We start from the raw sequence: 14,200 nt of genomic DNA, 5'->3' as shown, positions 1-14,200 counted from the left end.
AATGGCGGAAGCAGACCGGAAGTGCGGCTTCCGCCATTTTGGATGAGGGCGCTATGACACCAGCAGCTCAGTGGACATTAGCGTTTTTACTCCAGCCTTGAAAAAGACCACAGTAGTGGTTGAAACGCGTTGGCAGCTACACTACAGCCACAAGAGGACCTTCATACCTTCTGGGGAAGAAGATATCAGCCAGGAACCTGCTGCAGCGGTCCAGGACTGGTAACTTGAACATCAAGCTGTTCTTTCCTGAAATGCCTTATTGAGAACTGATTCCATCTAGTTCTCCACGTTTTTGGGTAATTGCAGACTTTTCTCTCAACCTCAGAATATGTGTTGATTCCAAGGCTGTTATACATTTTATGCTTTATTGAGAACTCTTTTCATTAAGGTTCTCATTTTACTCCGGTAATTGAGCTTTAAGTTTTGTTATCCCAGGAGGGAGCTTGAAGTATCATACCGAATTTTATTGTATTGTATTAAATTGTGTTACGCTATGATCCACTCTCTGTTTTATTTTCATATGATTATGACATCCGTCTGATGAGAACATCATTGTGATTTTTGTATTGGATGCACTCTCTACAGCGAAGCTGTGCAGATAAGGGTTGTATAATTCTTTTATTTATACATGTGAAGGTGGAGGCGCAGACAGCGTGTTGGTGTTAAACCTTTTCATGTAGAGATTTTAGAACCACACTATGTCCACAACCACATAACTGACCCTAAAGGTGACAGATAAAAAATGCTGATACTCTATGTATCAAGTTTGGGAACCACTAATCTAGCCCATACCTTCCAACATTTGTAGAGGGCGCCCCTGCTGCATATATTGGGCAGTGCTGATGAGGCACCCGCAGGACCACCTTCTCCCTACTCCCTCTCGTCGCCCCGGACAGTTGGGAATGGTCATACCTTCAACCCACCTGTGTTTGAGCTTGCAAACTATTTATTGCTGCACCCAACATAGTATATATTGTACATCCCAACATCACATGAGCAGGACAAATGCGCTGAATGTAGGATCATGAAAATCCACTCATATTGGATTTGATCTGTGGAATGGTTGGGAGATATTAGGGCATCTCAAAGATATGTCTTTTTACATATTGCTATATGTCTATTTTAGGCTACATTTACTTCTTCAATGGGCCCCTTCAATATGAATACAGCATCTGGAGTAGAAAAGTAACCGTGTGATGAAGACCAACTCTCTCTTGTGGTGCTAATGCTCTGAATCTACGCTGCCCTCTTTGGCAGACTGTGGGGAGCCGGTTGCAGAACTACACCTGCATTATCCATGTATGTTATAAAGCACCGGATGACAACACACTACACAGTGAAACATTACATATTTGCACCATGGTTGCATTTTGAAAATGTTATTCAATTGCACATACACTACTGCAATTCCTCTGCTATCATTGGTCTTATTCTATATGGTGTTGGTTTGGGGGCTCATGTTTCTTTATGTTTTTATTATGTGCCTGTCAATTTGCACGACATGGAGGTAGCCATATTTTGGGTTCAATCAAAATACATGGCATTTCAGCCAATCATGTCTTCGGGAACTAGTAACATCACTGAACCATTCGACTACGCTACATATTTCTCTGTTCCTGGTGAATCAGTTCCCTGACCCTGGGTAAGGACTGCGTAGAAACCTGTGCTTAGGGTCAAGGGAGCAGAGAGGGGTGGCTACTAAATATCTAGGCCCCGTAATTTTTACGAGAGACATACTAGTTTTTTATTTTAAAGGTGGCATGGCCACATCTCCCATATCTGACCACTCCCCGTGGACGTCTCAATGGCCCTGCAGGGAGGGGCCACATGTTATGCATGTTTTTTTTTTTGGTGCGCATTAATAATTCATTGTATGCATAAATTACTGACCAATGAGGGCGATTCAATTGTTTGTGAGCGTTTAACTTCCATCTAAACCTATTCAGGTGTTTTGGGTGACGACCCAGAAGCTGCACTTACTGTAGATTTCTATTCGCACTTTGGGATCGGCATAAAGTAGGGCTTTTTGGGTTGGGCGCTAGTGATATACAAAAGATTCCCAGCCCTAATTGTGGGAAACACTGCTTAATGCAGCCAATCCTGTGCATTCTGCCGTGAGAATGCGACCATCGTGACCAACACGAGTCAGAAATGCAAACAATTGAATAGCTTCCGTTCAGTTTATCAAACAATTGAATTGCATCCACTATGTCTGCTTATTAATTAAGGTGAACAATCAGATTTGGGGGGGGGGAATTAGAAGTGGATTGCGCTGCTGAAAAGTAATTATTTAAAGATAACACACTGATTGGCTGAGAGAAGATAAATGAAATGCTGGACACACTGATAAATTGAAATATTTTATAAGAAAAAATACATCAATAAAATACATACATTGGATACATACAGAACAATTTATAAAATATATCTCGTAAAGGAATCCCTAGATAAGGATTACTATATCCATAACTTTTATATTGGTAGCCTGAAAGCCTGCTTTACAGGTTAATTAACCAGAGAAAATATGGGGGTGGTGGTTAGAATGGTAGATGATGAAAAAAAGTCCGGTTTAATAAACAGTCCAAAAGATCAATTAGTTAGTGGATGTAAATCACAGGATTATATTGCTCACCCTTGATGATAAGATTTGCTGCCGTGCCAATAATAGGGGATATCCAGCGAGCGGTTGTCGGTGGTTTGAAATGCGACTTACACTCCTCTCGGCTTGTCGCCGGTGTAGCCTGCCTGTAGTCAGATGCGGATTCACCGCACTGGCCACGGCGGTGAAGGAGTGTGTCGACTGATAGATGGAGTAGGCGCTCTGTCTGGATTTCCCGGCTCCCTGATGTAGCGTGGAGAGCGGCTAGATGAAGAAAGCTGATTGCCGGCAGCGGGGGACGGGGAGCTGCACTTCAGCTGTGTGGCAGGGTTGGCAGGTAGCGGTGAACCGGCGGGTGTGCTGGCGGGGACCAACTGGATGAGGACAGCTGATCGCCGGCAGCGGGGAACGGAGAGCTGCACTTCAGCTGTGTGACCGGGTTTGCAGGTAACGGTGAACCAGCGGATGTGCTGGCGGGGAACAACTGGATAAGGACAGCTGATTGCCGGCAGCGGGGGGACAAAGAGCTGCACTTCAGCTGTACGGCGATGTGTCAGCAGGTCAGCCGGTGCTGCGGTGCGCTTGTACAGCGCGATGTAATCCAACAGCCGGCAGCGTGTAGAAGGTTTCTCCTTGTATCAGGCAGGCTTGGAGGCTGGAAGTAGGACAGGTGAAACACCTAACCAGGTGTATAATTGCGTCAACGCGTTTCGTTCCTGTGGTCTGCTGGGAACTTTTTCAAGACAAGTACCTGTGTTCTCTGGGAGATCCTATTTATAGGGATGTGATTGCTTAAGTGTCCAAATGATTGTTCAATCAGATCAATCATTAGTTCTTTTCAGCACATAATAGCTTTCAAGCTGTAATAATACATGTATCTTTTACATTAAAAAACATTTCATATATTTCCATTCACAGTGTGTCCAGTAAAATAAAAATAAAAAGCAAAAATATACATACTTAGGCATAGTAGACTACATATATTTCCCGTTTATGGGGTAATTAATAGTAAAGAGATCTCATTAGTAGTTGGTTCGAGTGTGTGTTTAGTGGCCTATTATTTTTTCTTATAAAATTTTCAATTTATCAGTGTGTCCAGCATTTCATTTATCTTCTCTCAGCCAATCAGTGTGTTATCTTTAAATAATTACTTTTCAGCAGCGCAATCCACTTCTAATTCCCCCCCCCCCTCTGTATACTTTTTTGGTGAGTCAAGACGGGCTCACATGAAGTGTATGCTGCAGCTGTGAAAACCTCACATATTATTTTAAATATAACTTTAAAAACTGCTAAGCGCCAGGAGGAGTGTCTCGGAGTGTTCTAACTTACAGTCACTTCGATTCACATCCACCCCCCCCCCTTTTGTGCTTGAACAATCAGATTTGGCAGATAGATTGGCATATAGTATAGCATGATACAGATGTCATTATTTGGTTTTACCTAGTGATGTTTAGTCACTTCTGGTAACATGACTGCCTGGTGCAGAATAACTATTCCCTATAAGGATATTATATCATTTTAGCGTACTGCTGGTTTGGTTTATTATGTATAATATATTTTTTTAGCTATTTATTGTCCCTCGTTGCGAGTGACGTAGGTTACATGGTGCACAAATCTGTTTCTGTCCAGGACGGATTATAATATCCATATCCATGTAGTCTTGATAACTACAGAGGATAATTTAACCCTATATGGTCATATATATGAAGTTTATAAGGTTTGGAAATGGTTAATGTTGCAGATTTTATGTAAAAAAAAATTGGTACCGTTTTAATATGACAAAGTTAATCAACATGTACACATCGCCCACGCATAAAAGAGGCAGCCATTTTGTGTGCTGAGCCAATATACTTAATGCAATCACATTCAAAAGAAACTAGTGACATCACTAGGGCACAAAATGGCTGCCCCTACCATCTGTAGGTGCTGGGTCCATTGGCTCCAATGTAAGTTTGTATCTACAAATGAATTGCATGTACATTTATGAATATGTTTGTCTATTTGTCTTATTTTTGTTTAATAAAAATCTATTTAAAAAAAATGAAAAACAGACGGGGTCTGTGATGTTACTGAATTCCTATGCTGAATGTCTTAATAACAAAGTACATTTACAAAATGCTGTTGCTCATCTCCAGCCACATTTTAACTGATTGCAAACACTGAGTAGTGAGTACAATTTCCCTCAGTTTCTCTGTATGTCCTCAAACAACCCCGTCCTATTGACGTAGCGAAATGTGAAATCCTAACAGGCGTCATTCAGTTTTTGCTGGAAGTTACTTCTATGTGAGTCAATGTAAATGGCCTGAGGGAGAGCAGTACCTGCCCCAAACCGCAGGCCTAGAGGTCTTCATATCACATGGAAGTGCAAGTGAGGATTACAGGCTAGGCTGGGTGGAGAATACAGTGTAAACTGCAATGAGAAGTAAATTTGCTGTTCGGTGCATTACGTAAGGGGGCATTATCAAATAGATGATCAAATCTAAAGGTAGGAAAGAAAAACACACCCCCTAGAGCAGGCATGTCCAACGTTGGGCCCTCCAGATGTTGTGAAACTACACATCCCAGCATGCTTTGCCACAGTTTTGCTATTAGAGAATGCTAAAACTATTGCAAAGCATGCTGGGATGTGTAGTTTCACAACATCTGGAGGGCCAACGTTGGACATGCCTGCCCTAGAGGGTGCTGGTGGGGGCGCTTGACATGGTTTACTTCAATAGCAGCTGCTGTAAAGGGGACTGATTTACAGATAAGAAAATATTTATCAGACATGGATGTGACCAATATTAAAAGAATTTATGCGCATATATATCATAAAGAGTATAAATGTGAAAAAAAATTCTATTCGAAAATGATATATGCAAATTAAAACGGTTAAAAATAAATATATAAGAAAATGTAGAGGCTAGTGCACTAGACTGATAAAATACATTTTGCACAATTTTGGTATGAAGATGGTTACTGTCCATTCCTATTAGGCCTTTTGTAATTATCAATGAAAAAATAAAGATGGTAGTTGCACCGCATTGGTGTTTGCCTCCTGGGCAGGTGTTTTAAGCTGGTCCAGAAGGGGTCCAGTTCACCAATGTAGGGTGGCTGGTGGTGTTTGGGCTTGATGAACAAGACTCTGTGCTGATGTAGATGGAGACAGAGCATCTGGGGCTGGTTCAGATCAGTCCAAATGCATGAAGATGGAAGTTGATAAAAACCAGGAATTTGGCAAAGATAAAGGGATTCAAGATGCGTTTCGCCATAAACAAACGGCTTTATCAAAGGGTATTGTCATGTTTTCCCCCATAGGGATTTATATACTGAATGAGGAAGTGATAATTGGTCACATGATACAGGGTCACATGGTATACAATAATCGGTCCAATTGCAATAAAAACTATCATCTCATGAGAAAAGGAGGCAGAATCTGTGGTCACATGTGCCATGAATAAGGCACATCTTCATAGGTTGCTTTAATAAAGGACTGTTTTGTAGGTTCCCAGTCTGTCCCTGACCAGAAACACAGCATTTAGCTTCAGCCGCATCACCAGAAGTGTGGTGTTTAACACCCATGTCTACCCGGAAGTGTGGTATCCAGCCTCCGCATCCATTGGCTGGTCCGCCATTTGGAGGTGGAAGTGTGGTGCCACTCCTCCTGCGGAGCGTGTAGGGACAGAGTCCCGGTCACATAACCGGAAGCAGTGAGTGCAGCTCAAATTTGTTGAGCTGTTTTCTCTCCCCGGAAGTGGGGCCCAACGGAAATGACTATAGTGGATTATACATGAAACTGCAGCTAAAGGAAGTGGGGCACCTGAACTTTTACAATTTGGTCACATGACTGTCAGAGTATTATATATGTATACCAATACTTTAAATACAATTTTATAGAAATGCAGGGTGAGATTTAATAGGATGAGATATTCAGAAAGTGAGAGATTTGGGAAGAAATCTCCAGGTTTTTTTAAAGCGGCAATCATTTACAGTTCAAAACCAGTTTGATTTTGCAGTGTAAATGATTGCCGCTTTAAAAAAACTGGAGATTTCTTTCAAAATCTCTCACTTTCTGAATATCTCATCCTATTAAATCTCACCCGCAATATCTTATTGATGTTTTTTTATGTGGGAATTAGTACATAAAAGAGGAAAGAAAGAGGGAAATATTTTCCTTAAGAAAAGAACCAAGACAAGACTGACCCTTTGCCAGTTGTCATGGCAACTAGGGTCAGCCTTCCTATGAGGTGGCCATTTACACTTTGGGGGTTATTCAAATCCATTCGGTAGCCTGTGCATACGCACGGAGGACCGATGGTGCGCATCTACGCATGCGCATTTCTGCACATGTGCAGATGTAGAGTGCGTGCACCCACGGCAAACTTTTGGTTCGCCGGGTGCACGCACCCATGACGGCGTTCAAGATGATCAGGGGCGCCGGGCTGCCCCATCACCATATGGGAATGCCCAGCGTTCCATGGGCGTTCCCATGAGAATGCTGGGCATTCTCATGGTAATGAGGCAGTGACGCGGGTGCAAAGGGCGGGCAGCTGACATCACCGGATGTCAGCTGCCCACCCATATCCGTGCCAGCGTGCATGCATATGTAAGTTTTATATGTGTGCACGCACCACAAGTTTCGATGGTCGGCGATCATCGAAATATGTGGGCGGTTACCCGAGGCATGTGAATGGATGTTTATGCAAAACATCAATTCACAGCCTGGAGGGGGGGGGTGGGGTGGGGGGGGGGTGGGCGTTCATTCGCTGGGCGGGGTTTGGTGGAATTTTCAGCCTTGCGAATCAACCAGAATAACCCCCTTTGTGAAGTGTTGCATAATAATAATAACCATCCCGGATACCGGCGCCCCCCCCCACCCGCATCTCCCCGCAGTGTTAATGTGCGCATCTCCGCATCTCTCTGCAGTGTTAATGTGCGGCTTTTCGGAGGAATGGGAGGGGCTAAATATGCAAATCGTGTCATTTAGCCCTGCCCCTGTTAGAAGGCCCGCAAATTGCGGGTTTTGCCGTACTGGGGGCGGGGCTTGATGACTTAAGTTATGATTCACATTGGTTCAGGTATAATAAGCCAATGTCCTCAGCCACTGAAGGGCGGTACTGAGCCACCAGGCTTGCACCGGCCCTGAATGTCCTAAATATAACTGGTGCAACTGTTTGGTGTCCATGTCGACACGTCATGTGCGGTATTTCATGCCCTACCATCCACTAGGGCGTCGTGGGAGAATAAAATAGTGCATGTCGACCTTAACGTATGTTGACCTTAATGCATGTCGACCTAATGGTGTCAACCAAATGCTTGTTGATCATAATGCTGGTGACCTAATGATCCATACCTGTATCATTGAGACCTAGGGAGTGCAGTGTTTGTATGAGAAGAGTGTGATCAACAGTGTCAAACACAGCAGAAAGATCTAGAAATAGTGAGTAATGGTCTTTAGACTTGGCAGTTACCAGATCATTCACCACATTAGTAAGTGCTGTCTCTAAGCCTGACTAAAGTGGGTCTGATAGGGTGTGAGAGCTAAAAAAAAGTGTGTGAGGCAAGAATAGATGAGTTTCTCAAGTAGCTTGGAAAGGCATGGGAGCTGAGAGATAGGACAGTAGTTAGAGAGAGAGAGTTAGGGTTAAGAATTGCAATTAGTTTAGTCTACGTCCTGCTCCAGTGAAATCCCGCCTTATGAATGAATGTGCACATTTTGCAAATGGATGTGTATGGCTGCACATCCGTTCGCACCCGAGCAAATATGTCCAAATTCCATCGGAAGCTGCTCATCATCTAATGATTTTTACACTGGGCACCAGTCACTGCAGCCAACACGCAACCCAGGACTTAATCGGCGGCTGCGAAAAATACAGGCACATCCGCCCTGCTACTGACATCACACACCCTCCCCTAACAGGTTTTGGCACACCTTAGTTTTCCCTGACACTGGCAGCAGTTTGTTCTTTTGTCACGACCCCTGCATTTTTCTTGGCACATCAATGAAATGGTTGGTTTCCACCCTCACACGCCCCTTCCTGTCAATCACCTTGTGTAAGGCCAGCAAACAGAAAAATTTGCAGGACTTGATTGCAGCCAGGCATTGTCCACGGGTATTGTGGCCCATATGCATGCACTGTACATCAGTAATCGGCCACTGTGCGAATTGCCAGCAGGGCCATCAGGTCTGAATCAATGCACCAATGTAAATGTAATCTCTCTGTGCATGCTACTTCTGTCACATTTCTCCAGTTACTGAATTCACTCTTTTCCTACATTCCATTATGTCCAGTTTGAAACATATGGGGCGAGATGCTGCAAACAAAAAATGCCGTAAAAACCCTGTTTTCAGGGTTTTTACCGCATTTTAATATGCAGCAAAGCCCCACCGACGGGGTTTTGCTGCAAGGGGTTACGCCAGTTCTAAATGGCGTAACCCCATAGAAGCCTATGGGCTTCCCTTCGCTTCGCCTGCTGCCCCGCGCGTCCTCCGCCGATCTGCGCCACCCCCCCCTCACCTGTGTCCGGGCAGCCTCCTGCTGTGCTGCCTGGACCAGTGATCTCCTCCCTGCACCTCTTCCGAGTGCAGGGAGGAGGAAGCGGAGCCGGGTCCAGGGAGGGAGTGGGGACCCGCTGCACATCTCCGGCCACAACGCAAAGGACAGCTCTTATCGCAAGAGCTGTCCTTTGCCTTAATAATTGCATGTGTTAGTGCATATGCGATTATTAGCAATGCGAATGCCGGCGATGTGCGGTCGCTGTTATTAGAGAATCCCGCCCATAGGGCGGGATTCTCTAAAATCCGCAGCCCAGTATCGCCGGCATTCGCATTTCTAATGACCGCATATTCTCTAAAATATGCGGTCATTAACGCAAGGGACAGCTCTTGCGGTAAGAGCTGTCCCTTGTGATGCGGCGCCGTTGCTGGACTTCCGGGTCTATGACCCGGGAGTCCGTCTGCGCATGCGCAGACCGACGCTCCGGCCGCGGGGCATGCTGGGAGGGATCTGTGATGGATCCCTCACACAGCGCTGCGGTAAGAAGCCCATAGGCTTCTGCAGGGGATCGCCAGCTTTTTCTGGCGATTCCCTCCGCAGCGCTGACACTGCGAAGGGGGGTTAGAGAATTCAGAAATGCGGTAAAAACCCCGATAACGGGGTTTTTACCGCATTTCTGTGATAGAGAATCTCGCCCATAATCTGGTTTGCTGTATGCCACATGTCTTCAACCTGTGGCCCTCCAGATGTTGTAGAACTACATGTCCCAGCATGCCCTGACAGTTTTGGCATGCTCTCATAGGAAAAAACGGGGCAATGCATGCTGGGACATGTAGTTTCACAACATCTGGAGGGCCACAGGTTGAAGACCCATGCGTGTATGCGTTCTTAAATTCTGATTCGTTATTTTAAATGTGACCACTAGAGGGCGCTGTTGGTTAACCAGAATCACATGTTTAGTTCCATCTGGTAGTGCGTAATGATGTGGTTTCTTAACAGCCGACTGGTTGCCATCATTAGGAAATGAGTAATATAAATATACTATTACTAGTGACAGACACAAACATACTGCATTATATTGTGTATCTACAATTCTTTATTTAAACATAAAAATAAACGGTACTCTTTACCTAGAACGGTGCCCGCGATTGGAATCGCGGGCGTCGGGGGTAAAAAATCGCGGCCATCGCGGGTACATAAAAAACGGGTGCGACGCGATGCCCGCGATGCCTGCGATTTTCCCATAGGGATCAATGTTAAAAGGGTGATTGGACGCGATTTTACTGTTAAATGCCTCAATGCCCGCGATTTGGCCATAGGAAACAATGTTAAATGGGCCACGGAGCCCTAATAGTGCCCTTGAACTGTGAAATGGCCCCCACAATTGTTAACGCCACCCCACGATCAACGTCAACCCGAAGCGTGGCGAGCGCAGCGAGCCCGCGTGGGGCGGCGGTACGCGTCCTCCGACCTTTTCATACCCCCACTATCCACGTCCGCGTGGAGTTGAGAATAAAATAGTGTGGCGAGCGCAGCGAGGCGAGCGCAGCGAGCCCCGCGAGGGGACGCGGATACCTTCACAGGTAAACGCGTCCCTTCACGGGCTTCACAGGTGTCCGCGTCGCCATGGACACCTGGGAAGCCCGCGAGGGGACGCGTATAACTGTGAAGGTATCCGCGTCCCCTCGCGGGGCTCGCTGCGCTTGCCACGCTTCGGGCTCGGTGGCTCGCTGCGCTCGCCACATTATTCTATTCTCAACTCCACCCCGACGTGGATAGTGGGGGTATGAAAAGGTCGGAGGACGCGTACCGCCGCCCCTCGCGGGCTCGCTGCGCTCGCCACGCTTTGGGTTGACGTTGATCGTGGGGTAGCGTTAACAATTGTGGGGGCCATTTCAGACTTCACGGTGACTATTTGGGCTCTGTGGCCCATTTAACATTGTTTCCTATGTAAAAATCGCGGGCATTGAGGCATTGAACACTAAAATCGCGTCCAATCTGATTTTTAACATTGGTCCCTATGGGAAATCGCGGCCATCGCGGCCATCGCATCGCACCTGATTTTTAGTGCATTCGATGGTCGCGACGGGCGCCGTTCTAGGTAAAGAGTACCAAATAAACCAACTGTTTTTTTTTTTTCGTAAGATGATTTGTGCAATTTTGTCATGTAAATGAGTTTATACCATCAGGAAGAATAACGGTGAGTTATGCGCTTCTGGAAAACACCATAGAGGAGGTCTGCTAGCTGTAGCTCTCCGTCTTTGGTCTGGACACGCTGGGACTTATAGTTCCAACCACTGTTAGATAAGGCTAGGACACAATGATGAAACGCTGTCCTGTCATATATAGTTGTGAGATATTATGTTTTGTTATGTTATTTAAACTGCTGCAATGATCCAGTAGATGCTACGGATCGTCCCATAGAAGGCTGCATCTGTCATATCTTCATGTACAGTATATAAACATAAAATAAGTCTGTTTGCTTATTGGGGAAACCAAAACTTCTTCCTATAGAGAGCCTCCATTATTTGTAGTTTAGTTGGATCGGAGATGGGTATTGTGGTCTCAGTAAGGCATCGCTGGCAGCTTATGCGATAGCTGTATGAGACCATATTCATTAACAGGCAGCACTATACCGGGTGACGCACCGACAGTCGGGATTCTAATGGTCATTAGTCCGACATCAGAATCCTGAATGTTAAATGGGCGACAGTCAGGATCATTGACCAGTGGCAATTTTTACCTATGGACTGCAGAGCTGCAGCCCCTTCCCCCCCTCCCAGGTGAAATCCACCAATGTGCTCTCCTAAGTGAAGCCAGATGCAGTCTGTGAGACTGCACTGGATTCACTGTGACTGGCAGTGACTTCCTATTGGAAGTCCGACCTGCCAGTCACCCAAGGCAGTCCTATTGGGAGGTGTTCCCTCCCTCCAGGATGCCTCTATGGACTGCGTAGTCTGCATCCCATAGAATCGAGGCCGATACTGCGCATGCGCCGGTCCTACGTGCTTGTACACTGCAGATGACAGGCACCAGGATTTAGATTCTATGGGCTGCTGCCTACCCTCCCACAAATCGGGCCCCCCTCCCAGTCCCCTGGGAAGGTGGGCAAGTCTCCCGCATTATTGCCAGAGCCCCTGCTCCCCCCTTCCCTGCGCTATAAAATTCTGAATTTTGCCGGTCCGCGGAGAGGGGGCACGGCTAAAATGACTCAAATCACGTCATTGTAGCCCCTCCCCCATCCACGGACCCGCTGCCTGTTGTGGGGGCGGGGCTTGGTGACGTTATACTTGCCCCACCCCTAAAACATAGCCTTTTCCAGCCCCCCTTTCACTCCTTTCCGGGAGAAGCCCGGAGAGAAGGTTTTAAAAAGTCTAGTTTATTCTTCAAACGGAGTAGGGTAGGAATTGCCTGCCTGGTGGCTGGTGATTTTTGTGTGGGGGGTAAATAGAATTATGGCCGGCCTGGAATACCTTTGATTTCTACCTCCGGATTTTTCTACCTCCTGCCCTGTCCTAGTGCCCTGTCAGGCATGATTCATGATAGAAATCAGAAATAAATCACATTATCTCATATAATTGTATAGCCTTGTGTGTATGCGTTTGCAGCGTTTATGAGTCTTAAATTATGACCCTAAAAACATTAAAAACTCATGTCAACTTTTTCCATGTTGACCTTTTGACCATGTTGTCCCTTTTCATGTCGACCTTTTACCTGTCGACCTTTTACCTGTCGACCATAAGACCCTGTTGACCTTTGACCTTGTCGACCATTAGTGTTCGACCATATGACTGTCTATGATGAGTCTGTCTATGATTTATACCAAAACCGTCCGCTGATTGGCTGTACATTCATTTGTATGGGGGGTTTTTTTAGCATTCTTCCGCAGCCCCGCTCCCGGCTCTCTCAGCCAGGCTCTTGGCTCCACCGCCTGATTCTCGGCATCACCCCAATCCGGATCCTCAAGGATGTAGCGACCATAGGTGCAGAGAGTGCAGCTGCTATGGGGCCCAGAGCTGAAAGGGTCCCACCTTCCCTGTACGAGTTGAATACATTTACGCAATGAGAGGCCTTGTTACCTTATTTACTGAACCCCCCTCCTATATTGGAGACACTGACAAATCTCTCAGGCTGGGTTTAAAGGAAGACAATGTGGGGAAACCCATAGTAATCACAGCCAGCGGAGGAGGAAGGGAGGAAGTAGGTGTGAGCTGTGGTCTCTGACGGAGCTGAAACTGATGTTTATTTGTGTCCTGATGTATACCAGCTTGTGTGCTGTCATCCTCATTTATAGTATTCTCTGGAATGAGAGGAACAATTTGTCATAGACATAACGCATTACAGAGCATCTCCTAATCTACCAAGTGCTAGAGACATTAGTGCTGTATCCACCTGTGTAATGACCATGCTGTGTGTGTGCAGTGTCACTGCCTGCCGTGCCCCCACCTTCAGTATAGGTTGGCAGGTACACTATAAAATGTGTCACACATATATTACTCTGCTGTGGTTCTGTTTTGGCCACCAGTCCCTGTCCCAGTGGAGCTTACTATCCATCCATATTTATCTACTTTCCCGGAGAGGAGATGCAGCAGGTAACCTCGGGGGTGGGGCCAGACTGACACCAAATAGCTGACTCCCACGCAGTGGCAGGGGATGGCTGCTGCACTGTAACATTTCATGCTGCACCTGGCTCCTGTTACTGTGTGGGAGCCAGCACTGCACTCATAGCCTTCCTAGGGGCATCCCACACATCCCTGACCCTCCTGGAGTGATGACAAACAGGGTTTGAGTCACAAGGCCACACTCTTTCTACTTGAACCTATGCGCCTCCTTTCCGCTGCACGTACTGGGTGTCATGAGCAGTGGCAGATTAAGCCTTCGGGGGACCCGGGGCACTTTAGACAGGGGGGCCCCCTTGCTCTTGGCATTACTGGCCGCAAACTGCATGGGAGAATATACACTGTCAAAACACAGAGTAAAGGCAGTAGAAACCTAGTCAATGGGTAACTGCAGGGGGGGAAATAAATATAAATATATGTTATATATATATAACTTATACAGTGTTATCGTACATTATTGTAAGAGACGTGAGTGCCACTGCTGGAGGACATATGGGACTTGCTGT

At 46.1% G+C, this 14,200-nt stretch overlaps 1 protein-coding gene across 1 annotated transcript in view; it reads left to right on the top strand.

Annotated features, from left to right (window-relative positions):
• The window catches only part of LOC146059225 (collagenase 3-like), a 31,518-nt gene extending 30,086 nt beyond the window's left edge, over positions 1-1,432 (top strand). The window contains 2 exon segments of the mRNA XM_083171336.1: positions 1,127-1,186; positions 1,189-1,432. Of these exon segments, the coding sequence (XP_083027462.1) occupies positions 1,127-1,186; positions 1,189-1,226 (98 nt within the window). The 3' untranslated portion in view covers positions 1,227-1,432.
• Positions 1,433-14,200: the final 12,768 nt, after the last annotated feature.

Source organism: Crinia signifera, chromosome 2, assembly GCF_055691185.1.
Source record: "Crinia signifera chromosome 2, ASM5569118v1, whole genome shotgun sequence".
Classification (NCBI taxonomy): Eukaryota; Metazoa; Chordata; class Amphibia; order Anura; family Myobatrachidae; genus Crinia; species Crinia signifera.
This window is presented reverse-complemented; position numbering and strand designations above follow the sequence as displayed.